Source organism: Plasmodium gonderi (genome assembly GCF_002157705.1).
Source record: "Plasmodium gonderi DNA, contig: Chr08, whole genome shotgun sequence".
Classification (NCBI taxonomy): Eukaryota; Apicomplexa; class Aconoidasida; order Haemosporida; family Plasmodiidae; genus Plasmodium; species Plasmodium gonderi.
In genome coordinates this window covers 1,366,127-1,392,719 of record NW_021628933.1, presented here as the reverse complement: position 1 = coordinate 1,392,719, position 26,593 = coordinate 1,366,127, and the positions used below count along the sequence as shown (strand labels likewise).

At 31.9% G+C, this 26,593-nt stretch overlaps 5 protein-coding genes across 5 annotated transcripts; 3 read left to right on the top strand and 2 right to left on the bottom strand.

Annotated features, from left to right (window-relative positions):
• Positions 1-419: 419 nt before the first annotated feature.
• Positions 420-2,981, top strand: PGO_082780 (hypothetical protein, conserved; the record flags this gene model as incomplete). Its single annotated transcript, XM_028687500.1, has 1 exon — positions 420-2,981. One exon carries the CDS (start codon positions 420-422, stop codon positions 2,979-2,981), a length of 2,562 nt encoding a protein of 853 aa, XP_028543301.1.
• Positions 2,982-4,331: 1,350 nt separating this feature from the next.
• PGO_082770 (hypothetical protein, conserved) lies at positions 4,332-5,261 on the top strand (the record flags this gene model as incomplete). Its single annotated transcript, XM_028687499.1, has 2 exons — positions 4,332-4,531; positions 4,895-5,261. 2 exons carry the CDS (start codon positions 4,332-4,334, stop codon positions 5,259-5,261), a joined length of 567 nt encoding a protein of 188 aa, XP_028543300.1.
• A 642-nt stretch (positions 5,262-5,903) lies between these two features.
• On the bottom strand, positions 5,904-8,749 carry PGO_082760 (hypothetical protein, conserved; the record flags this gene model as incomplete). Its single annotated transcript, XM_028687498.1, has 5 exons — positions 5,904-6,042; positions 6,560-7,571; positions 7,914-8,093; positions 8,277-8,339; positions 8,497-8,749. 5 exons carry the CDS (start codon positions 8,747-8,749, stop codon positions 5,904-5,906), a joined length of 1,647 nt encoding a protein of 548 aa, XP_028543299.1.
• A 2,504-nt stretch (positions 8,750-11,253) lies between these two features.
• On the top strand, positions 11,254-15,389 carry PGO_082750 (valine--tRNA ligase; the record flags this gene model as incomplete). The annotated part of the gene is made up of 2 exons (XM_028687497.1): positions 11,254-12,262; positions 12,517-15,389. 2 exons carry the CDS (start codon positions 11,254-11,256, stop codon positions 15,387-15,389), a joined length of 3,882 nt encoding a protein of 1,293 aa, XP_028543298.1.
• Positions 15,390-16,899: 1,510 nt separating this feature from the next.
• Positions 16,900-21,034, bottom strand: PGO_082740 (phosphatidylinositol 3- and 4-kinase; the record flags this gene model as incomplete). The annotated part of the gene is made up of 4 exons (XM_028687496.1): positions 16,900-18,522; positions 18,917-19,162; positions 19,654-19,750; positions 19,980-21,034. The coding sequence occupies 4 exons, from the start codon at positions 21,032-21,034 to the stop codon at positions 16,900-16,902; spliced, it is 3,021 nt and encodes a 1,006-aa protein (XP_028543297.1).
• Positions 21,035-26,593: the final 5,559 nt, after the last annotated feature.

Sequence of the window (26,593 nt, the reverse complement as noted above, 5' to 3'; positions counted from 1 at the left end):
ATCCAGGCTTGCAAAGCTTACAAAATTGGCTAAGTTTATATAGTTTATAAGTTTACAAAGTTTAAAAAATTTGCAAAGCTGACACTTTTACAAAGCTTACAATTTTACAAAGCCTAAAATTTTTTTTTTTTCATACGTCCCCTACGTCCAAGGGGGGAAATCACCATTTTGATTTCCATTGTACAAACGTTGTCATCTCACCGCAAATAATAAGTTTCCCCCTTCTGTGAACTCGAGTGTTTGACTAAATATATGCATACTTGTGTTCATGTATACATTTATATATACATATACAAACGTGTGCAAGCTTGCTGCTTATGCATGCTGGCCAAAGAGAGCACTGAAAAAGAGAGAGTGATTGAGGAGTGACACTACAAGAAGGGGGTGGGGAAAAAAAAAAATAGGAATAAAAAATGAAAATGCTGCAGCTGAATTACTACCATGGAGAGATATACGAAAAGTACAAAATTAACAACGTGCTGTCGGTACTTGTGGACAAACATAAGTTTCAAAATCAAAGCATCGATTTTAATGAACTGAGCAACAGAAAGAACAACTATAGCATAATGGCACTTTTAGGAAGCCAGATAAAAAATATGAACGATGAATTATATAAAGACATTGATACCAATGACATAATTTTAGCATTGTCCAAGTTAAAACAAATCGATGAACAAATTACAATAAACGAAAGTCAAAATAAAGACTATGTCTTAGAACTGGCAGAACAACTGTATTATGAATATTTGCAAAAGGGAATAATTACTAATGATAATTCTTTTCATTTAAATAATAAAAAAAACTTCATCACAATAAATTTACAGTTAATGAATGAAATAAATTCTGTAATTAGGAATAATGAAAACAGAATTCAATACTTACGTTCTTACCATCCAGGTGAAGGAGTTCAAAAGGATACATTTTCCATAATCTCAGTGCATCCTGAGGACACAGATAAGTACAGTTTTACCATGTTGAATGAAAGGGAAGATTATTATAACATGAATCATCATGAGCATAGTGATAGAAGCAAAGCTCGTTTAGATGAAAATAGATACACAAGTAGGATTAGTCAATTATATCCAAATACAAATGAGCTAGATCCAGTGGATGAAATGAATGCAAACCTTTTGAAGGATGTCAATGATTATAACAGTCATAGGGAAACCGTCCTTAACGATTGCGAAAATGGTCAAAATTACGTAAGTTTGAAAAATGAAAAGAGGAATACCATTACTCAAGTAGGAAATCCTTACAACCATTACGGAAAGTTAAACAAGGAGAATGCAAGATCCAATACCAATGACAAGAAGGGTGATGCTCTTAGCTCGAACGACAGGCACAGTGGGAATGATATAGAAAATGACTCAAACCATAATATTGGTAACAGGAAGATCGATCTCTATCATTATCGAAAGGATGCAACCAACAGCACCTATTGTAACAGCGTCGAAAATGAGAACGTAGATTTGAACACAGATTGCAATGAGGGAACAAGCAGAAGAAATAATCAGAACTTTAAGATCGACGTGCTGAATGGAGAAGCAGTCGATGGAGAGAATAACAATCAAGGCAGTGACAATGGAATTAATGACAATAATGGAAATAATAGAGATAATGGAAATTATAGAGAACTTAGACAGCACAGACAAAACAGTCATCACCGAGAGGATCGAAACGACAGACTCTCGATACATGAACGTAGGAGAAGCAGCTTTAGTAGCGCGACGCGCAACCATCAAGGGGAGAAAACATTATTTGATGATCCATTGAAAGGGGAATATTTGAAGAGAAGGACAGTGCATAACGAAAAAGTAGAAGAGGATAATAGCTTAGCAGATAATAATCGTAGAATTAGTGTTCTTAGAAATGCACACGGTTTAAACACAAGAATAGACAAGGAAAATATACATAGGAGGAATAAATTTTACGAAGCTGATAATGTTAGTAGAATGAGTATGAACTTTTATGGCCATCGACATCCTAGGGCTCATGCAAGCGGAATTTCAAAAAATAAATCTGACAAAAATAATGATTTTTTATACAAAGACGAATTAAACAACTATGTTAATAACAGAAATGAATTGAAGAGAACCATGAGTAATATAACTAATATGGATGCATGCAATTCTAGGGCAAATATATTTAGAAAAAAAGTTTTCCATAATGACACATTCACCAAAAAGGGCATTAACAACATAAACAACAACTATGTAAATAATGTTTTAGAAAATATTGACAAAGCAGAACAAGAAATTGTTAACAATCATTTGAAAAATTCTCTTACACAGAATGAATATGTTGCACGAAGAATGAGTTCCATACTTTTGAATCCTGCCATGCCTCAGAAGGAAATCTTTAACAATAGAATTTCTTATGAAAATCAAAGTATAGTCAAATTTGGAAACAGAAATACACATAATAATAATTACAGCAGGGATGTCTCATTGAGCAAATACAGTATTTCTGGCCAAAGAAAGAATTACACTACCGACACAAATAATAACAGTAGTTTTATCATAAGTAGCAGCATAAACAAACATAATACATCGGATGAAGATTCGATTACTCACGTAATGACAGGAGGAGGAGGTGAACATGAAAATAAAAATTTCCATATGAGGCCAAGAAATAACTATTTGATGGAAAATAATATGAAAGAAAAAAACATCAATTATAACATCTTAGAGAGAAATAACACCTCAAACACACCTTTAATAAATATGGATAATATGAGTAACTTCTCTCGCAACATTCCAAAATCTATAGAATCCAATTTAAATATGTATACAAACAAATACTCCAGAGCTCTAGACATAAATGACCTTAATAGTAATACTAGTAGAAATCATGTTAATAGTTCTAACAGCTTTAAAAGCGATTTCACTACGGTACGAGACAATTATGGCAAAATGTTGGATAGGTCAAAATCATTAACGTCTCATATTTACAGAGTTCCCATTATGCAAAGGTATATTTAGTGACAAACGTGTGTGTATATGTGATGGAAACTTGTTTTTTTTTTTTTTTTTTTTTTTTTACCATTCGACGGTGTTAACTTTTGGCGAGTTCTTGTGTATGTGTGGCTATTACTCAAGAGGGCAAGTAAAATTCAATATTTTTGTGTGTATATTTGAAAAGAAAAAAAGAAAAATTGAAGGATATCAACTGATATAGTAGGTTGTATTCTGTAGTCCAAGTTAACCCTCAATATGTCAATACAGAAGCGTCCAAAGAATACTACGGAAATGACAGTAAGAAATTATCCCCAGAAATTCACATCATACATTTTAGATAGCATTTTTTATTCGTTAGGCCTTCTTAAGGAACAATGCAAAGAGGAAAACATTTTTGCGCTTCCATTTTTTACAGTTTTTTACACAATGAGCTAGGTTGTGCTGTGTTATTTTTTTGTAACGCTTTCCGCCTATCTTTGCGTGCATATTTGTGCTTATTTAAAAATATATAAGCTCATTTGTGTTTATGTAAATGTTTGTGTTATTTTATTTTATTTTATTTTATTTTATTTATTTTTTTTCGAATATGCTAGCTCCAATGTGAATGTTCAAAGATTAACTATTTTTTTTTTTTTTTTTTTTTTTTTCCCTTAAAAAGTTGGCATAGAATATAGAGCAGACAAATAAGACAAAATTAAAAAAAAAAAAAAAAAGCAGGTGCGAAAAAATGTTCTGAAAGTATTATTGCTCATACGACATTTGGAAAAATGAATAATTCTGCACAATTACTGATCTACATTTTTTTTTTTTTTTTCCTTTTTTCTTTTTCCTGGTGATTTATTTAGCAGAAGGTTGCAGCTAAGTGAAGGTAGATAGCCAAAAGGACTACTTTCATTTTTTTTTTTTTTTTTTTAATTATCCTTAAAAAAAATATGAACGTTCATAAAAACAACAACAAAATTATTGTTGGATTAGATTATTTAGCAGAAAATTTACAGCTACTCGGGCATGTGTCTTTGTTTGTACATGTATTTACATATATATATACATGCTGCACAAAAAAAAAAAAAAAAAAAAAACCAGGGTGGCAACGATAAATTGCGTGCACATAAAACAAAAGAGTGAAGAAATCTTATGCGCATTCATGAATATCAGAAGAGACAAATTCTTCATAAGTCTTAGAAATATTTTAATTTTCTCAGTTGTTTTAAGCCTTTTTTTTTCCTTTTTGTGAAGAGCAAAAAAGTGTCAAATGACACATTATCGCTTGGAGTGAAGAAGAGGTACATATTTGTCTGCCATGTGGAAAGGCAAAAAGTCATACATGAATACATAGCTACATGCACGTAACGTAACTTTTCTTGGGAAGTAAAAATGCTGAACTCCGATTTGGAAATGCCCGAAGTAGACATGGTTGTTTATGAATACACAGATATTCCAATGAAGTTGTCGTTATCCACATATGCATACAAATTTAAACCTTGGAATAATGATTCCAGATATTTATATTCACACGATAACATGCAGAAAGAAATAGATGACTTAAACATGTTAATGAAGTCCATGGTTCCACGGTTATACACTTCTTTCATAAACTGTTTCTTGTTCATTATGTGGGTTTTACATCTTTCCAGTGCTCTTCTACTAGTATGTATAGAAGGGAGAATAACAATCTGTAACACTCATAGGTTTCTCCTTCATCGAGTTATGCACACGAGAAACCTTTGCATCTTATATAAGCCTACTTTTCTTGACACTGATAAAACTTGCACTTGGCAAATCCTGCCCAGAATCAACTGCATGTGGATTTATTTTGCATGTTTTCTTTGATCACTATCACGGTGCGCTTATGTGTAAAGACGCAGTGCTGCATTTATGTGTGCTTATACATATGTATATACATACTTTTCCTTTCCCCTCCCCCACACCCCTTGTAGGATTTCTGTATTATTCATCTCAGCGATTTCCTATTCCCTTATGGTTATTAGCTGCTACATGTTATACTTCTTCCACTACATTAAGAAAGATCTAGACAATGCTTTCATATTTGGATGCATATTTTTAGGTTCCTTTATTCATTACATGATGTGCATGGTGTGCAGATACATAATAACGAAGAATGTGATTATATCAGTAGAGTCAAGAATAATGGATTTAAATGTAAAATACAAAGATGAGCAAATATATTTTAAGCTAATTAATTTAAGTGCATTAGGGTTTAAGTATTTGAAATTCCATTTTGCATACTCAGAAAAAGTGCATTATGCAATCCGAGTTATCTACAAGTATTGCAGAATAACATGATCAGATGATAGGGGGGAAAAAAAAAAAAAAAAAAAATCATCAAGTTTATCTCGCTCCAAATGCACTTTCACATTTAATCGGGGCACGTGGTAAGCCATACACAAACGCAGAAAGCTGGAACTTTGCTTGCAGCATGCGCTCATTTTATCACATTTTGAAAAAAAAATAAAAACATGTGTATACGCATGTATACATATACATATATATATATATATATATATATATATATATATATATATATATGCACATTTTACACTACTGGAAAAAATACGTAACATTCCTTTTCCACCGCTTGGTCAATTTTTTCTTTTTTTCCATTTTCCTTTTTTTCTTAAATATAACTATCATACGAAAAAAAAAATACTTACAGAGACTTCTTTATAAATGCTTCGCACAATTTATAGGACACAGGTGGTGACATGTTCCAGCTGAACAAAACTTTTTGTTCAGAATCTTATTAAAAACCAAGTTGGGAATACATAGAAGAGTAATATTTGTGCTACACCTATCCTATAAGTCCTAATTCCACCATAAATTATTGAAGAACACTAATTATTTTTTTTTGATAAAGTATTTTTCTTTTTTTTGCAGTGCAACGTTAAAATATGACCATTATAATATTCGATAAAATACGTCTTATTGCTACGTCCGCACGTCAACCCCGTTTTCACTTTCTGATGAAGACCAAGCTCGTAACTTTTTTTTCAGACTTTTATAACTTTTCTTTTTCATTATGTTATCTATTTCTTTTATATTGGAATCTTTGGATGACTTTCGGGTGCTAACAGGGAAGTGGAAAAATAGAAAAATGTGGTGCATGCAAAATGTTCGTTGCGATAAAGGGCAGAACGAAAAAAAAAAATAAATAATAATAATAATAATAAATAATAACAATAATGATAACAATAATGACAACAATAATGATAACAATAATGATAACAATAATGATAACAATAATGATAACAATAATGATAACAATAATGATAACAATAATAATAACAATAATAATAATAATACAAATAAATAACAGGGATGAGAAAACACTCTCGGCTATTAAACGTTGGGGGAGAAGAAAAAAAAGTAATGATATTCCTAGCTTGGATAACAAGAATTCATTTTCTTATCGATTCTTAAAAATTTTGTTATGTTAATTTTTTATTTAAAAAGGTAGTAATGGATAGGAAAAAACAGGGTGACAAGAGCAATCAGTGTAACAGTTGAGATTAATTAACATGTCAACAAACATAATGACAAAAAAAAAAAAAAAAAAAAAAAAAAAAAGAAATCTTAATTTCTACCTGTCACTGTCTTTTTTTTTCATGAAACCTCTGCTAGTTCTATTATTCTCAGTATCCATTTCTCTTCTATGTTTACACTTTGCAATTCCTGAAGCGGATGATGAAATGGACGGTGAACTACTTTTTCCTTCCGAGTTTGTTATACTGGCATCCATTTGATGCCCTTCTTTCTTACCTCTCTTCCCCTTTGTTGTATAATCCATCTCGATGCTACTGCTGAATGAATTGCTCGAAGTTACATCGGAGGTGATATCACTGGATTGCCTTCTACGTATCTTTCTGTGTCTATCGATGTCTTCATTAGACTTCCTATGCGCATATCTCTCCCTATATGAACTTTTCCCTTTGTTTCTGCTTCTGTGCCTTTCTCTACTTTTCTCTCTGTTTCTACTTCTGTGCCTTTCTCTACTTTTCTCTCTGTTTCTGCTTCTGTACCTGTCTCTACTTTTCTCTCTGTTTCTGCTTCTGTACCTGTCTCTACTTTTCTCTCTGTTTCTGCTTCTGTACCTGTCTCTACTTTTTTCTCTGTTTCTGCTTCTGTACCTGTCTCTACTTTTCTCCCTATTTCTACTTCTGTGTCTGTCTCTACGCAAGTCCCCTTTTCCATAATATCTATCTATGCTTTTCCTTTCCGAGCTATCATTGTCTACGCTTATATTTGAATTATTTTTATAATTTCTTTTTTTTTTATTATTATATTCTGAAGTGTTCGCATCCGACGAGGTATACTCATCAGAAGTTGCATGGCTGGATATGTGTTTTCTACGGTGTTTTACCCTTTTGGTGTACTTTTTATTTTTACGAGTTTTATAATTTGTACATCTATCAGACTTGGATCCTGTAGAGGATGAATAATCAGATGCAGAACTAGAATGTTTAGCTTTTTTTTTTTTTCTCTTGTTATAATCATTGTCACTACGATTTATTGAATCACTATCAACCTGCTTTCTTCGATCCTCGTGTTTTTCCTCTGTGTCTTTGATAGGTGTGTGACTTTTCTGATCTTCAGTTTCTACAAAAATGACAATTATGAAGAGTGTGAGATGCAATGAAGTAATGTGATGTCCTGACGGAGAGATGTGTTGATATGATAAGACAAAGCAGAATTAGGTAGTCTATACAATTTGAATATAATTATGTAACTCGGAAAATAAGGGTACCAACCCAGACACCCTTATACGCATTTCTCAAAACATGTCTCTATATTAGTTCTTCTACCAAAAAGGAAGTATATATTGAGAAAGCAAATGTGAATTTTGTACACCTTTGAATATGCTATGCGTTTAGTGCAGAGGGAGGGTGGTGGTGATGGTGGGGTGTAGAGGTGTGTTCTTAGTGACAGTGCACGACTTACCGTTGTATATACTTCTTATATTTTGAATATTTATTTTCAAAAGTTCATTTTCATTTTTGATTTGTTCCATTTCGATTTTTTTATTTTCAATTTCGGAATTCAAAATTCCATGCTCATTCTGTTCGTTCGATATAAGCAGTTCCAGCAGCTCTTGGACAAAAATTTCGCTTTTCTTGTTTCCTGCGGGGAGTTCAAAATAAAAAGAAGGGTAATGAATATATAGTACGAGTTTCCAAATTTAATCGCTCAGTTTTCAAAATTGTTTCGTTTTCCAAATTAATCGTTCGATGAATGTCTTTTCTCAACAGAAGCACTTAATTTATGCTAAATTTAACTCCTGTGGAATTATCCTACTGGCCTTACCAATGAAGCCCGTGAGATTTATTTTCAGTCTTTTTGAGTTTAGAAAGTTATCATTATCATCGTCTGTTTGGAGAAGTGCGTAAGTAATTTGAGTTGTGAAGAATTGCCAAATCGGGAAAAATATGTTTGCACATGTACGGACGCACAAATACAGGTGCACAAATACAGATGCACATGTACAGGTGCACATAATATGATAACATCGGTTCAAGTAGCTTACCGATATTTTCTTTTTCATGGCGAAGTTGGGACATACAGTACTCGTAGAGTATATCGTCCTCAAATCCTAAGATTTCAATAAGTCTTCTGTGAATCCATTTTTCTACAACATCTAAATTTATTTTTGTTAAGTCTATCTTCTTATTGTATATTTCAGGCCATACCATTTTTTCGATTAATTTTTTTTCCTTGTCACCAAAGTATGGTGTTTGTTCTGTGTTAGTGCCTTTGTAAAATCCTCCGCCGACTCTCATTTTGTTTCGATCTCTGTTAGCGATGGATTATGAGCGCGCATGCATTGGTATGGATATATAAAGAGAGTGGGATGTGTAGATATGTCGTGATGTGTGAAGACATATGTATGTGGTTCGTTAATTCCTTGTCTCTCTCCCTTTTTTTTTTTTTTTTTTGTCCTTATTTTATACAATGTGATTTTTTTATTATGGTTAATCAATCATATATCACATTATCCGTGGCGAGAAAATGTGGGCAGAAAAATTTACATGATCCTTTTCGCCTGAACGGGGGAGAATAGGAGTTCAGATAGATGTGCTGATATATACACCGATAGATGTAGCTACTTGCACGTATTCCCTCTCAGGAGCGTTGAAATGTCCCTTTCGTTCTAAGGCACATGTATGATCGTAAACTCTTACGCTCACACTTTATTGTATTTTCCACGTGTTCTTCTTTTCTCCTTATTGTATAAGCATTTATATTGGTAAGCTTGCTTAAATATAGAGTCACATACAACCGTTTGTATGTGTGTATTTTTGTGTGTATGTGTGTGGAAACTTCATGATAAATGTCGATGACTTCCACTACCTTACCTCTAAAATGTTACTAAACAAAAACAATTCTGGAAAATATTATCTTGTAGGTGGGATAAAAAAAAAAAAAAAAAAAAAAGGAAATTAGATGGGGGGTCATTATAATTTCAGTTATGTATTTTTTCGCCCCATATAACAGATATATATGTATATCTGTATGGTCATCTCTTTAATGTCCTTTTTTCTGCTTCTTTCTACTGATTTTTTTTTTTTTTTTTTTTTTTCATCTAATCTCATAAGTACTCTCCCCTTCCCTTTGATAACAAAAGGAGTTTGCAAACAAAAAAAAAAAAAAAAAAGAAAAAGTTATGCTTATTCAACGTGTATTTCTTAGCCCTAGTATATAAGTTCAACAATATTGGGATATACCCACATTCATATGTATATATATATATATATATATATATATATATATATATAATACAACGAGTAGTGACATTACTTTTACTTTTTATTAAATCAAGAGGTATGTAGTAAATCTAATTTTTTTTTTTTTTCTGCTCTTAAGGGGAGTGGGCAAAAAAAAAAAAAAAAAAAAAAAGTGCATTAATATACCATCTATGCTATGCTCCTTCAACTTCAAGATAACAAGTACGTAAGTTTGAACATGTAAGCCATGTTATGTTTTCTACACCCAAGAGAATATTTGTATACCTTTTATATGTAAGTGCAACGCGTACGTACTTACATTCATACATGTATATATATATATATATATAATGTATGTGTTTTCATATGCACCACTGTTTTAGCATAACCAGAGAAAGAGGTGTGGGGGATTCTCATTCGAGGAAATAATATAATAATAGATTTGTAAATATCCATTTGTTTTTTTAAAAGAGGCCGGAGGGACCCCTGTAGCTAAAAAAAAAAAAAAAAAAAAAAAAATGAAATTCTGCTAAAATATATTTAAATCTCCAAATTTTTTTCCATTATTAACCATTTTGCCACCACATCTTGGACCCAAGTGTGATTGATAGAGAAAACGTCCAAAAGGGGGGAGGAGGAGGGGAAGAGGAGAGGAAGAGAAGAGGAAGAGAAGAGGAAGAGAAGAGGAAGAGAAGAGGAAGAGAAGAGGAAGAGAAGAGGAAGAGAAGAGGAAGAGAAGAGGAAGAGAAGAGGAAGAGAAGAAGAATTGGAGAAAAGGAAAGAAGAACTATCACTACACTTCTTACTCAAAGAATAAACATAAAATATGTATAACCTTGTTCATATATCGTTATAAGAGCAAAAAAAAATGTCTGATTATCCAACAAATGAGACAGAATATATAAGTAAAAATAAACATGTTGCCAAGTTAAAATACTGTATCCTCGAAATTGAAACTGAAAATTATACGAACAAATCAGATAAACAGATGTAAAAAAGAGAAGTGGAGGAGGGGGGAAAAAAAAAAAAAAAAAAAAAACATACACTTATAGAAACCTATGTATAAACATTCATGTGTGTAAACTATATTATACTACTTTCTCTTCCAGGTTAGACCTTTCCCCTCCTATGTGAATTTTTTTTTTTTTTTTTTTTTTTATATTCTGCTGTTGACTCTACAGAATTTTGTTTCATCATTTGATAGACAAAACATCTTCATGTTAATGTAAGACTTGATTATCCATGTGTTTTCACTCTTATTCAATCCACTTCCACAATTTCCAATATATGAGAAAAATACAAAAAAAAAGATAATACAGTAATATAAATTTGTATGTAAATTATGGGCATGGGGGGAAAAAAAAAAAAAATGTATTTTGCTTAGTATTAAAACCGTTTTTCCAAGTGGTATACTATACATTTTTAAATGTGAAAAGGATAAAAGCTGAGTATTATTTTATTTTATTTATTTATTTATTTATTTATTTATTATTTATTTTTTTTTTTTTTTTGTTATCTCCCTGGGTATCTACTTTTCAGTGATGTATCTTACTTTATTTATGAAAGCATTACTGATCTATCTCTTCATTGTGCATGCATCCATGAATTGCATTTCAACATTAAAGAATATCAAAGGGAGAGTGTCAAATGGAGGAAAGCGAAATATATTGAATTTCTCACCGCTAAGAATTCAGACAAACAACCATATCAATTGTAATCCTAGATACAGAATTAAAAGACGAATTAATGCCAATTTTTCTAAGGAGTCATGTGTATATCTACTCCAGAACATATATGATAAATTGCATTCAAAAGAAGGAAAAAAAAGAAAAAGGAAAAATTACCCTCTTAGGTATTTACTCCATTTTTTAGAAAGAACTCCACATAGAGAGTTTGTTTTTTTTAAACCAAACAAAGTAACATGTGTTCTAAGAAAAGAAAAAGACAAGAAGAAAATGATTTCCAAGTCGTACCACCAAGGGAAAAAGAAACACTCCAACGTAGGTTTAATGTCCGAATTCGTGAAAGATGATATCATGAAGAGGGGACAGGGGGAGAAAGAGAGTGAAAATAAACGAGTATTCATGACATATGCAAATAAGGGATGTACAAAAAATGGAAGGGATATACTTGAAGCCCTGTGTAAAAAAGAGAGGAAATCAAACAATTTGTTTTTAAACTATGATTTTTTTGAAAAGGAAAAAGACAATCTGTTAAATCTAGAAGAGATTAATGACATAGATAAAAGAAGAAGATCATGTATTATTATTCCCTTTAATTTGTCCTACTTAAATAATATTTTCTTTCACATATTCCAGATTGAGCAATTTGAAATGATATACAACCCAGAAGTAACATCTCGTATATATGCCTATAAAAAATCGAAAGAACGTGAATACTTAGATAACTTTAATTCATCACATTATGCAAATTCGTTCATACTGTTGTATCCTCCACCAAATTTATCGGGGCAGTTACATGCGGGTCATTATTTCAACTTCATTCAGCAGAATATTATTTTTCTTTTTAATAAGCATGTCTTGTCTAGGTATTCCATTCCTCTCTTAGGTAAGTTTTAATTCACAGATTCTTACATGTACTGAGTTAATAACAAGCTGGAATCGTCACGTTCTTTCGAGGCAGAAATGGTTTCCATTTGTGTTGTACCACATTGGGGTGGGGTTTAGGGGCAGATCAGATATGTCTACTCTGAATTTTTTTTTGTACCGTTCACATTGTGTATTTCCTGTATTTTTTTTTTTTTTTTTTTTTTTTTTTTTTTTCACATATTTTTTCCTTTTATCTCTTTCCCACTTCTACAGGAGCAGATCACGGAGGATTGAGTTCCCATGAGGCATTCTCGAAAATTTGTGAATCAAATTGGAGTAAGGAAAAATACATTAGTGAAATAAAATCATGGCAAGAAATGTTAAAAGAAAATATTTTAACCAATATGCAAAAAATGAACATTGTTGTAGACAAAAATCACTTCTATAGCACAATGGATGAAGACATGAAAACACTTGTTACTAATTCATTTTACATATTATACAAGAATAACATGATTGTGAATAAATTTTATCCCTTATATTATTGTCCTAATTTAAATACCATCGTTTCAAAACTGGATTTAGAATTCTCGAAACCGGAATACAATATATGGAAGGTCAAGATGCGCATGATTGATGCACCTGATAAATACAAACTTCATTCAGACAGCAAGAGAGATTCCTTTTTTGAAGAGAAAAACAAAACATGTCTCGATGATTTCCCTACCCATAGTTACACAGAGAGACCGAAAGAAACGAATGAAGTAAAATTTTTTGAAAAAAAATCGTACAATTTTGTATTTTTAAATTGTGCATGTGATGCTTCAGGGCAACTACCGTGTGATGCTTCAGGGCCACTACCGTGTGATGCTTCAGGGCCACTACCGTGTGATGCTTCTCAACCATTACCATGTGATGCTTTTCAACCACTACCAGATGATGCTTCACAGTATATCCACATCGAAATAGAAAAATTAGAAGACTTAAAAAAAATCGTTGCCATTTTACATTATTCACCAAAGAAGGAAAAGAATAATAGAAATAAGTATGTATTATTACCCCTCATAAGGAAAGCAGTTCCATTGATATACAGTAACGAGAGAAATGCTCATCCTTTATTGTGCAATAATACAGTACCTGTGGAAGATTTATTCATACCTGTATTTTCTTCAAATCAGAAATATGACAATTACGCTGATTTCTTTAACTTAGAGAAGGATATTACTATAACAAATGCAACAGTGGGAAGAAATCAAAATGGAAGACAAGGAAGAAAAAATTCATTTGTAAAACAGATTTTAGAAAATGGACATGCTCAATTAGTAGAAGCAGAGAAGGCTGCATTTAAGTCTGCATATTATAAAAATAACAAATGTATACTTACGTTGCAGAAACAGTGGTGTTTAAAGTATGACAAATTAAAAAAATTATTTTTCGATTGTCCTTGTGCTAAGAAGAAGGGTTATAATAATGTACTTCCTGAAAAATATAGGAAATACTTTTTAGATGAATCTCCAGCAATGAATAATGATTGGATTTTAAATCGTCAAGTTCCGTATGGACATCCAATACCTTTATTTAAATATGAGAGTTGTGAAAAAAAGGAGGAAAAAAATAAAAAATTTGAAAATTTCATTTGTTGTGTGTATGGAAATACTATTGATCACGCTTATAACAATTTAGTTAAATCCAACATTTTCGAAAAAAAGGAAATTAAAAAGGAATTTTTAAAAAGGGATGATGATGTTTTGGACAATTGGTTTTCCTCATCTCTATATTTTTTGCATTGCCTTAATCAAATGAAACTTGATCTATGTCACTTATCACATGTTAAACACCACTTGATCGATTTTATTTTCACAGGAAAGGATATTTTACACCCATGGATATTGCGGAGTGTTGTACTTTTGCACTACCTTATGGGACATTTCAACGGCATTCAATCGTCTGATGTATTTAAGAATGTTCAATCAGATGTGCTATCTGAGTCGGTGTCTAAAGTTCCATCGTCCTTAGGGTCTGCCTCCTCCTCCTCCTCTTCGAGCTGTAGCCACGTCACCCTCTTAAACATGGTAAGATTCCACGGAATTTTGAAAGACGAGAAAGGTAAAAAAATCAGCAAAAGTGATGAAAATGCAACATACTATGAAAGTCTTGTGGAAGGAACAAACTTAGATCAAGTGAGATTAACCTTTAGTTTGATCGATAGAGATACAGAAGATATCGTTTTGGATAAAAATAAGATACGGAAGAGTAACAAATTTTTAAGAAAAATATGGAATATAGGAAATTTTATTAAAAAGAAATGTTCATTTGAGATGTATAAAGAAATGAAAAATTGGATGACTAACTCATCAGAAGTTAATTTTAACATTTTAAAAAATTTAAAAAATAGCTCCTTCCCGAGGATATCAAACATAGGAATATTCTGCACATACATTCAAATAATAAATTCCGTTTTGCATGAAATGAAAAATAACTACAATGTTGGGAGAAGCATACATATAATTCACAATTTTGTTATGAATACATTTTCCAAATTTTATTTGAGGTATCACCATTATTTACTACCTTGGTGTTTAAATGAGAAAAATGATGAAAGGATTATTACTAACTTTTTAACTATTTATATGTTTAGGGGAATACTGAAAATTCTTTACCCTTTCATCCCACACATAACAGAAGTATTGTTTATTCAGCTCTTCCTTAAAAATGAAATTGATAAAAATGAAAAATATACACCGTCATATTTTTCTCTTCCTCTATCTAGCAATTATGACCTCTTTAAGAATGAAGAATTTTACCCATCTGAAGAAATTCAACTCCAAGTCCAACTTTTTAGCACATTTGTAGATATATATAACATCCTCCTTAATTATAAAAAAAAAAATACCACTACTGAATGTGTTTTCAATATTTTCCTCAACAATCTGGACACAAATAAATTCCCAATTGAATATTTTAAAAATGAGGAATATATTTTTAGAAAATTCCACAACATGAATATTTTCTTTTCATCATATGATCAATCCATTCTAGGTCAGCAACATCCAAAGGAGCAACAACACCCTTGCTATCACTTATTCAGTAAAAACCACATACTGTACGATAGTACATCCTTCACCATAACAGTTCACTCAGCTTAGATTCCATTCTCATCGAGTGGGTGGGGAGTTTAAGTGCGTTCGAAAAATGGCATCCTTTTCATTTCATGTATATATAATTCTCATGGATCATCTCATGCAGCATCCATAACTACACATTCGCACGAGCGTACTGACGATGTCCCCTCTATTTGTGCATTCATTCTGTGCGTTCGTCTACATCCCTTTGCTTATTTGGGTGCATATTATCTATGCATCCATCTATCTATCTGTCTATCTATCTGTCTATCTATCTGTCTATCTATCTATCTATCTATCTATCTGTCTATCTTTTTTTTTTATGTGTATGTGTTATCATTTCATTTCACTTTTTACTTTTATAATTATTTTTTTTGTGCCATTTCCGCCACCACCCCCCACTGCCCTCGTTCCAATTACGGTCATGCATACAACGGGAGAGAAAAAAAAAAAAAAAAAAAAAAAAAATATCCTTCGAATAATGATATAGACACAACAAGATCTATTGATTATCTTACTCCTACAATTTGCTCCGTATGAAGTCCGTTGCATTAGTAGAGGGGGTACCATAAAAAGTATTTGTTTTTTAAATTTAAATTTTTTTTTTTTTTTAACAAGTCTAATATACTACTTTTTTTCAACAAGTGTAGTGGACTATTTTTTTTTTTTTTTTTTCTGTTCATATCCCTTAAAAATGTCATGTTCTGGTAACAAAAGAAAAAAAAAAAAAAAAAAAAAAAAAACTTAAAAAAAAAAAAAAATAAAAAAAAAAAAAAAAAAAAAAAAATACGCAAAAAAGAAAATGCACAAATAATATATGAATAAATGCGGGGATAACATCAACGAGATATATATATTATCACCAATAGGAATGACCGAAGTGATATGTGAGAAAGCAATGGAGGAGTGATTATGAAAAAAAAAAAAAAAAGAGGGGGGCGGAGGGAGCCAGAATGTACGTGCAAAAAGTAGATCATCGCTTATTTTGTCACTAGTCTGTTCCTATTCTGTCATTCATTATTTTGTCACTAGTCTGTTCCTATTCTGTCATTCATTATTTTGTCACTAGTCTGTCCCTATTTTGTTGTCCTTTATTTATTATTTTCTCCTTCTAGACATGTCATTTTTACAAGAAAGTGTTTATAAGCGAACTGATAAAAATGAGGGGTGGGTGTTGGGCGTAAGTGTTTACTTAAAAAAAAAAAAAAAAAAAAAAAAAAAAGAGAAAGAGAAAGAGAGAAGCAGAGAGAGAGAGAGATAGAACGAGGGAGATAGAACGAGAGAGATAGAACGAGAGAGATAGAACGAGAGAGAAAGAGGATAACATATTCTGCATATGCTTTAAGCGTTTATGGATTGTCACCAAATTGAGATAACTGCTAAGGTCAAACAAATGTTCCTCAACAATGATGCGGCAAATTCATACAGCATTAATGTGTTTCACACAAACGTGCTAATACATCACCATTAGCACTACCATTAGCACTACCATTAGCACCTCCATTAGTACAACCATTAGTACAACCATTATAACTCACTTTATGCTGTTTAGGTATGCATGTTTGATACAAGTAATTTGTGAACCGTTGTATGGGTACTGCTTCCACCCGGGATGGTAATCGTTAATGTACTTTTTAACATAATTTTCAAAAATCTCAAAAAAGAGTTTCTCGAATGTTTTGCTCTCCCATTTGACGTTTATAATTTTATTATTCTTGTCTCTTATCATCCATATGGAATTTATTTTATTCATTTCAATGTTTCGATATGTCGTTCCGCTACTTTCACTTATCCGTTTCATAGTTCCTGATGCTTTTTTAAAAGGCACATCATCGTCATTCTCATCGTCGTCCTCATCGTCGTCCTCATCGTCGTCTTCATCGTCATCGTCATTCTCGTCCCCCCCATCATTGTATGTCCGGTCTTGGACATCACTCTTTGGAAAATCATTTTTTGCTTCATTTTGTTTTTCATCTGATTCACCAATCGATTTGAAACTTTGCATTTCATTCCTTTCTACGTGCTCACTTTTTTCGACATGTGATTTATTTTCATCCTCATTATAATCTTTTTTTTTTTTTTTTTTTTTTTTTTTACATTTTCTTTTTTTAATTCGTGTATCCTTATCGTTTGAATCATGTGATGATTCTATTTGTCCTTTATACTTTTCACCCGCTTTATCATTTAGGGCTTTTCCATTTGATCTAGTTCCACCATTACTAACTTCTCCACTTTGCTTTGAAGATTCACTATTAAATGAGTTATTACAACCCTTCTCATCATTATAGGAGCTCGAACTTGCAGTAACGAGAGTGTAATCACTTCTATTACCAAAAGAATTTATAGATGATCTGTTCTGTTCATTATTTTCATTTTCCTCAATTGCAGAAAAGTTATATCTTTTATATATTAATCCATCATATGCATTCGTTGTTTCTTTTCTTATGAATTCTTCGAAAATATTGCTTATGTTTTTTTTAGAATCATCATGATTTTTCTTTGAATCTTCATCATCACTTGACCTTCTACATGTGTATCTCAACACCCCTTCGCAAGCATTTTCTACTTTTTTATTTATTTCTTCGTTTTCATCTTCTTCTACCAATTGGCCTTTCTTATATTTTGTCCTTGGATTAGACATCACCCCTTGGTTAGTCTTTACCTCATCTTCCTTATGATGCATTTCCATTAAGACCTGTCTCTCCGTAGGAAAATCGAAAGAATTCAAAAATAACTCTCCATCTGTGATCTGACTTTGCGAAGATTTTTTCACTATATTACAACTTCCACTCAGATATGAATTTCCTTCATTAAAATTATTAACACGTCCCTCATTGTTGCTACTCATTATCAGTTTATCTTTTCCTGAAATTACTTCTTTTACATTTAAAGTATTCTCTATGGGTTGAGAATTTCCCATAATGTCATCCAAGGACTGCTGATTATTTGAAGATGTGATCTGAAAATCACATGACATATTATCATTTTTATTTTTCACGTTCGTGTGGTCGACATGCTTCATTGCTTCATCAACATTCTCTAAGGTCTTTGTCTTGTTCATTTTTTTCTTTTTGCTAATTTTAATTTCTGCAAGGTCAAGTATGTGTCCCAATCTATTTGTGCTCATGAGGGAGGTGTAATCCATCATCTGATATGCCTGTCACGTGTGCATGTGAAAAAAAAAGGGGCGCGTGAATCGATAATACTTCCCTATCACTCTGCAGCTAGCACTCTACAGTTATCACTTTGGCACTATCACTCAGCAGTTATCACTTTGGCACTATCACTCAGCAGTTATCACTTTGGCACTATCACTCAGCAGTTATCACTTTGGCACTATCACTCTGCAGTTATCACTCTACAGTTATCACTCTACAGTTATCACTCTTGCACGTTTGAACATCCAGGTAGGGGAATTGTGAAGAGAAAAGACGAGATATAAAGAAACACTTTGTATGTGCGTACAAAATGTATTGTGCATGCGCAAGGGAGGGAATAAAATTCCTATCATTATGGAATATCTCTTTCAACACCTCTAGATGGGTTTGTACCTGCACAATGGAATCCTTAACAAGGTTCTCAAGAATGGATTGCTCATCGATGTTCTTCCTTGTACTGATTTTTGCAATTTCGTGCAAATTCAAATGCATTCTGGCTCCTATCTGCAACAGACGTGTACACACACGCATAGTTCTTATACAATCTTCTCTGATTAGCAATTTGTTCCTGATTTTTTCTGCATCCTTGTCTGGATCGAACATGAAAATAACCTTCAACTCTTCGTCATCGAAGGGGACCTGCGGTGTAATAAGATAAGAAGTGTGATATGATAAGACGTGTGATATGATAAGAAGTGTAATAAGATAAGCAGTGTGAAAAACACTGCTAAGATGGAATGGGGAGAGGGAAGGCATAGCAAATTCGGAAAAACAAACAGAAAAAAGAGTAGTAACATGGTTGATAATTTTTGTGCCCTTTTCCTTCCATACAAATGACACGTTCATATAAAAGTAACACGTATTTAATGTGTACACAAAAGAAATAAAATAAAAGGATAAAATGAGAAGATAAAATAAATCGATAAAATAAGAAGACAAAAGAAATCGATAAAATGAAAAGACAAAATAAAAGGATTAAATAAGAAGACAAAAGAAATCGATAAAATAAGAAGACAAAATAAAAGGATTAAATGAGAAGACAAAATAAAAGGATTAAATGAGAAGACAAAATAAAAGGATTAAATGAGAAGACAAAATTGGATTGTATCCCCATTCTAACTCTTGCCTACCTTTGTTTGAGGCCATTCAAACCAAACCAAATCAATCTCAGCAACGTCCATTATGTGTGGCATGATCAACCCGTGGTCTATGGGAATTAAGCTGTACCTATAGGAGGTGTGTAACGGAAAAAAGACGTGTGGAGAATCAGGAAGAATGGAAAAATAAGCACACTTCCCCTATCATCATCATCATCATCACCATCACCACCACCCTAAATAGACGACAGTATATGTATATGCCACTTCTCCATATTCAATGAAAGAAAAACGACACATACACAGAAACGAAGCAAAGATAAAAGTTATGTACAGGTCGAGATTTTCAAATGCCATACCTAGAAGGCTTTTTATCAATGGTAACTATTCGCTTGAGAATATCCTCGTCACTTGTACCCAAGCTTCTATTGTTCCTATATAAAAATTGATTACAAGAATCTTTTAAACTTTTCAAAGGAGAAACCAAAATGTTACCATCGTTGCGATCTAGATTCATAACTCGTATATCAAGTATAGCAATTTTGTGTATATCCCTTATACTAAACTGTTTGTAATCATAATTTCCAACACTTTCTCTAGAATCTATAAATTCTTGTAATGATCCACTTTTCCATTTCAAATTATTTTCGTGATCAATATATTTCAATTTACTCTTATTATTAAAATGAGGATTACAAGCTTCAACCATAATAGTACAAGGTACATTACTAAAATTGTTATAATTGTTATCCAATATATATGCAGCAATTTCTCTGCTTGCTCCTTCACCTGATAATACTCCAGATCTAAAACCTTCTTGATACATTTTTCCTTCATACCCTCTTGGGTTAAATGGGGCGAATGCTTCTTCATCTAAAGGTTTAAAAACAGAACATACCTTTTTCTTACTATTAAAAAGTAGATAGGTACCCCCTGTACCATCCATAGTCAATTTTGGAGAAATATTTTTTTTAAAAGCTAATTTTATGTCATTTAATATGTTTTCAAAAAATGGAGGATAACTTTTATGGTCTATTACTCTTATAGAGGCATTTGGATTCGTATCTTTTATAGCCCAATATAATTTATTTAATTTTTTTTTTTTTTTTTTTTTTTTTTCACTTCGACCTGTATTATCCAAATATGTACTTATAATTCTATAATTTGGTAATTTTATTCCTTTGTAAAATATGATAATATCATTTACTTTTACTCCTGGTAAATTTAATTTTTTTATTAACAATCTTTTTAACATCTGAACATCGTAAAATGGAAATATCAACAAACTAATATGTCTGTTTCCATTTATTTCATAAAACAGAGTACTAATTACATCATTTTCATCGTTTATCCTTAGGGCGTTGTGTGTGCTGAAGTACATCTGTTGAGACATCGGTAAGCTGTCACTCCCCATGTTGTAATATGGATGTGGGATCACCAGTAGCTAAGGAGCGAACCTGTGTCGGGTCCGTACTTTGGTGCGCGCCAAGATGAAAAAAAAAAAAAATATAACACACAAAGTACCACACAAAAGTAGAACACACACACACGCAGCGGATGGATGAAGAGAAAATAAACGGAGAGATGCGCTTGTTTTCCAAAACTGAAGCGCAAAAAACCGAAACGTATCAAATGAATCTCAAACGTGTGTAAGCCCAAATAGGCCAAAAATGTATCATAAAAAAAAAAAAAAAAAAAAAAAAAAAAAAAAAAACATTACATACTGTGTGACACAGTACACCAAACATATTGCGTTACCAAACGCTGTCAAAAGTTAAAAACACAAAAATAGGGATACATAGGGGAAAATGTAACGTCAAAATGGACACACATACATGGATCTTCATGGATACAGTAGTGCACGATGACATTCTGGGGGAGGGGGAACTGACAAAGTGAAAAGTGTGTGCATATGCGTACATATATGTATATATACGAGTATATATGCGTCTGCGTGTGTAGATGACCACACATAAAACCCACACATGTGCTGACGAATGTCCACGCGCACAGGTATGCACCTACATGTTTGCGGGGAATGGGTGAGAGGAATGAGATCTCAAAAATTAAGAATATGAAAAATTAACATTAAATAAATGTTAACATTGCATTCGATTAGGAATACATAACATGGTAAACTGGTGAATGTACTTTCGGTTCAACTATGTTGTTGTTTTTTTGATATTTTTTTTTTTTTTTTTTTTTTTTTTGTTTTTTTTCTTTTTTCTATTTTATCAGTTGCCTGCTTTGTAACATTAACACCTATTGAATATTCAAAAGAGGTTATAAATGTAAAGGGCGGTGGAGGTAGTGTAAGCGGTAACAAAAGTATCATAATTTTTCAAGTGTACTACCTCTTTCAGCACCATCTATAACGCTGCTTTTTTTTTTTTTTTTTTTTTTTTTTCGCTATACACAAACGGACATCTATAGATGAATGCACATACACATAATACATGTGTAGGGTTCATAAGAATAATTGCATAAGAAAACAAAAAAAAAACAAATATGCTCACATGTGTGTATACTTACATACGTGTATACTTGCATATGTGTATACCTACATACGTGTATACTTGCATATGTGTATACCTACATACGTGTATACTTGCATATGTGTATACCTACATACGTGTATACTTGCATATGTGTATACCTACATACGTGTATACTTGCATATGTGTATACCTACATACGTGTATACTTACATAAGTGTATACTTGCACATGTGTATACTCACATATATACCTGCACACTTGCATACATTCATATATGCATGGTAAAAATTCATAAACAAAGAACTCTATACCTTTTTTCCTTCCCCCCTTGGGCATTACCATCCTTAGAGCGCTCACGAAAATATGAGAAAGTTATGAATGTGTAACTTTATCGTGAGAATCTAAGCATGTAATTATCTATGAAAACACAAAACGTGATGCTGACAATACGTACATTTTGTAAACAAAAATTACCTTCATGTAGTAAAATGAATGTGCTGAGGCAAAAGAAAAAAAAAAAAAAAAAAAAAAAAAAAAAAAAAGAGGGGGAAAAGAAAAAAAAAAAAAAAAAAATAAAATAAAAATAACAAAGTACCTGTGTAAAATTAGCAAATAAGTGAAATATAAATGAGTGTAATTAATAGTATGAATCAAATACATAAGATGATGAATTAGGAAATATGGGTGTGGTAAAACTGGAGTTATATAGGAACAAAGAGTGAAATCTAAGATACGTAAAGGTCAATTCCAGTGGGAAATATGTGGGCGGATTTTGTGCATGAGGTTAAAGCAGAAGAGAAGAGGTTGGTGTATATAAAGAGTTAACGTCTCACATTTTCGCCCCGCATTTGCATGGAACGTTAATTTGACTCCTTTGCCCTGTCATGTTTTGTGCATGTATGTATATATATGCATATACATATATATATGCATATACATATATATATGCATATACATATATATATACATATACATTTTTACATGGGTGAGAATATACATATTTGTATGCGCACATATACATAATTGTACGCATTAATATACATATAGCATGTGAGCCATGCCAGCGCGAATATGCCCTGTTTACTTGCACAAGCAACATATGCATACATGCATGTGAGTAAACACACGCATGAATAATGAAATGAACTGAACAAAAGAAAAAAAATGAATTAAAAATTCACGGGTGATGTGGGGGGGAAGAGAAGAAATTAATGCACATTCTTGTACAGAATTGACCTTTATATATATAAACTTATTTATTATTTTATTTTTAATTCCTCTCTTCGTTATATACATGCAGCTCATCCATATGTACATGTGCTTGCACTCACATTATGCACAAGTGCATATATACACAGTATTGCCACATATTACTCACATGTCCTTTCGTGTGATGACCGTATGTGCTCCGTAACATCGCGGGTAAACATAAAGTAGCATGTAGGTAATAACCTCCCCCACCGAGACACACATACGTGTCTATTTTTAATGATAAATTTTCTTTTTTCCTTTTCTCCTCTTTATTTTGTACATACCAAAAAAAAAAAAAAAAAAAAAAAGGGTTACCATGAGAAGTATTTAGCAGTTAGTAACAAACATTTCTATTCCACATATACACAAGCGCATACACACGTGCATGCATAGTTACATACGAATCATTTCTTGCCCCACATTCTCTATACCCCAAGAAAGAAAATATACTTACTGTCACACATCCCTTCCCACATTAATAAGAAAGAGCTAGAAAATAATGAAAAACAATTAATCTACCAAATGTAAGCACTCGCACCAACACAAGATTAACACCATTTAAAAAACTAAAACTGAATTTTATATGTTTCACAAAGTGACAGAAATAAAAATAATGCTTCATGACATCTTTCATTTTTGTTAGAAATTATATACAGCTTATTTCTATTATATATTTTATCTTTTTTTTTTTTCTCAAAATGATTCAAATTTCCTACACTACAAAACATTAGACCGTTAAGCAAAAATTATGACACACCCAAAACATCACATCACCAGCTACCAACGCACATACTACATGGAGGATAAATTGGCGCAAAATGTGTACAGAAAAGGAACACACAAATTTGTACATATACGTGAATAATTTTATGACACATATCCCGTGGTAACATTTTATGTTTCGGTACATTTTTTAAGTTTTTATCTATACAATATGGTATGTGTATGACCATAGGGTGTGGATTTTTTTTTTTTTTTCCCCATTTACTGTTCTACATTATTTCGTTTTTTTACATCGAGCTAGCTGTTTTTTTTTTTTTTTTTTTTTTTTATGCCTGACTATTTTTTCATTTTCTATTTGTCTAGCTATTCTCGTCCATTTTTTTCTGAATAATTTTTGACAGATTGTTGAACATTTGGTATGTTAATTCATGCAACAGGGTGTTCAATGAGTCAATGTTCACAAAATTTAATTGGGTATATTTAAAAGAGTTTATTTTTTCACACATAACAATATAATAATATAGTGTATCCCTCATATTTGATAAATCAAATTGTTACACTTTTACGCACACACTAGAATGTGTATATGTGTTTTTGTTTAGTGAAGAGGATGTGAACTTTTGGGGGGGTTCCTTCGGTTATATATGTCATTTTTTTTCTTTTTTTTTTCAAACAAGGGCTTTTAAATAAAATATCTTTTCTCTCTGTGCACGAACGAAAAAAAAAAAAAAATACATATAAGTGTACTTTTATATATGTGTACATACGTTTGTTCGCGTCCTAAAAAAAACTGTTTACGTAGTGACTTCTCTTTAAATATCTTGTCCTCACAAACAAATGAAAAAGAAGAAACCCATAAAATTGTAAAATTATTACTAATCCATGAAAGAACGGTATTAAACGGAGGTGAAAAAAAAAAAAAAAAAAGAAAAAGAAAGGGAAAATTCTTATCACCTGTACATTTTGATAAAAACAAGACTTGAATAAAACGATGTATTGCTTATTCTATAAACACTTCACTTAATTGAAGAAAAAAAAAAAAAAGTTGACTTACATTTTCTGTAGAAATATACTTAGTAGACACAGTTTGCTTAGTTCTGATTTGTTGCATTGCTCTATAAAGGTGGAAAAACTTCTAAACCATTGCTAATTGTACTCATGCATGAGCATGTAAATAAGAAAAGTGCAACAGTTCTCTTTTTTCTTTTTTTTTTTTTTTCGTACCATAATTTTATCCACCCAAGGGAGGTGGCAGATACATGTATATGCACAAGTGTGTGTCTGTGGTGGTGTTACTTTTTTGAGGCTTTCTATTTTTTCTTCAATTTTTAGCCTCTTTTGAATGAAGACGTGTAACTCTAATCCCTGATTCTTCTAAATTTCGTTCTACTTAACATGAACAGAAATAAGAAAACTGAAAATCCAAATAAAATTTCTACCTTCATGTATACTTACTCGTACGAGTGTATTTGCATGTCATGCGGGCTGTTCATACGTTCGAGCACTAGCGAATCCATTTTTGCAGAAAACGTGTGTAGCATTATTAAGAAATCAAAAAAAAAAAAAAAAAATTAACCAGGAAAACACGAAAAAATGAGAAATAAAATTTAGGAATATCAATAAAGTAATATCTCGCTTTTGTATGAAATTCGCAATATGCAAAAAAAAAAAAAAAAAAAAATATAAGTAGAAAAATTAAAAGTAGAAAAATAATCTTTGTGGCAATGTGAAGGATGCATCCTTATAAGGTCGACTTTTATTCCACCACGATTCCCTCCCCCAAGCTAGCTTCTAACACCGGCTGTGTTTTTTCTAGAAATAAATTCTCTTTTTAAAAACAGTTTCCCTTCAACTCAAATAATCATAAGACGAGTGCACACACTCACACGAGGACATATAATTCCTAGCCGTGTGTATACATGCGTATGTATATATATACACATATACACATAACGCGGGTATTATTGTGCAGAAGCACGTAATTGTGTACGTTATGGAACATGTCATTTGAGCACTTATAAAATGCAAGCATTTTGTTACATTCTACACAAGAAGAATATATACAATCATCACGGGCTCGTTAATTTAACATTGCATGCGAGTGTATGTATAAGGAAAAAAAGAATAGAAATTAAAATTTTTTTTGCTTAACATGTAGGACTTACATGTCTGTGCATGAACGTGTGCACATATGTACCTTCTTTCCCAGTACCACATTATCGCACACCTTCATGAGCCTACATATGTGTGTACAGGTATATATGCTAATGTTAGGGTGTGATATTAAAGCTTCTTTTGCCGCGAGTACTAATCGAGGTGAAACTAAGGGTTAAACTAGCAGCGAAAGTAACGACAAAAGTGGCCATTAAGCTGACCATAAAACTTAACATAAAAGGAAAAGAAATTAAAAGATTCGTTCTACATAATGCACAAAATTTATATTTTGTTGAGCTCTTTTCTTCTTTTTTTTTTTTTTTTTTTTTTTTTTTCACATTTCTTAA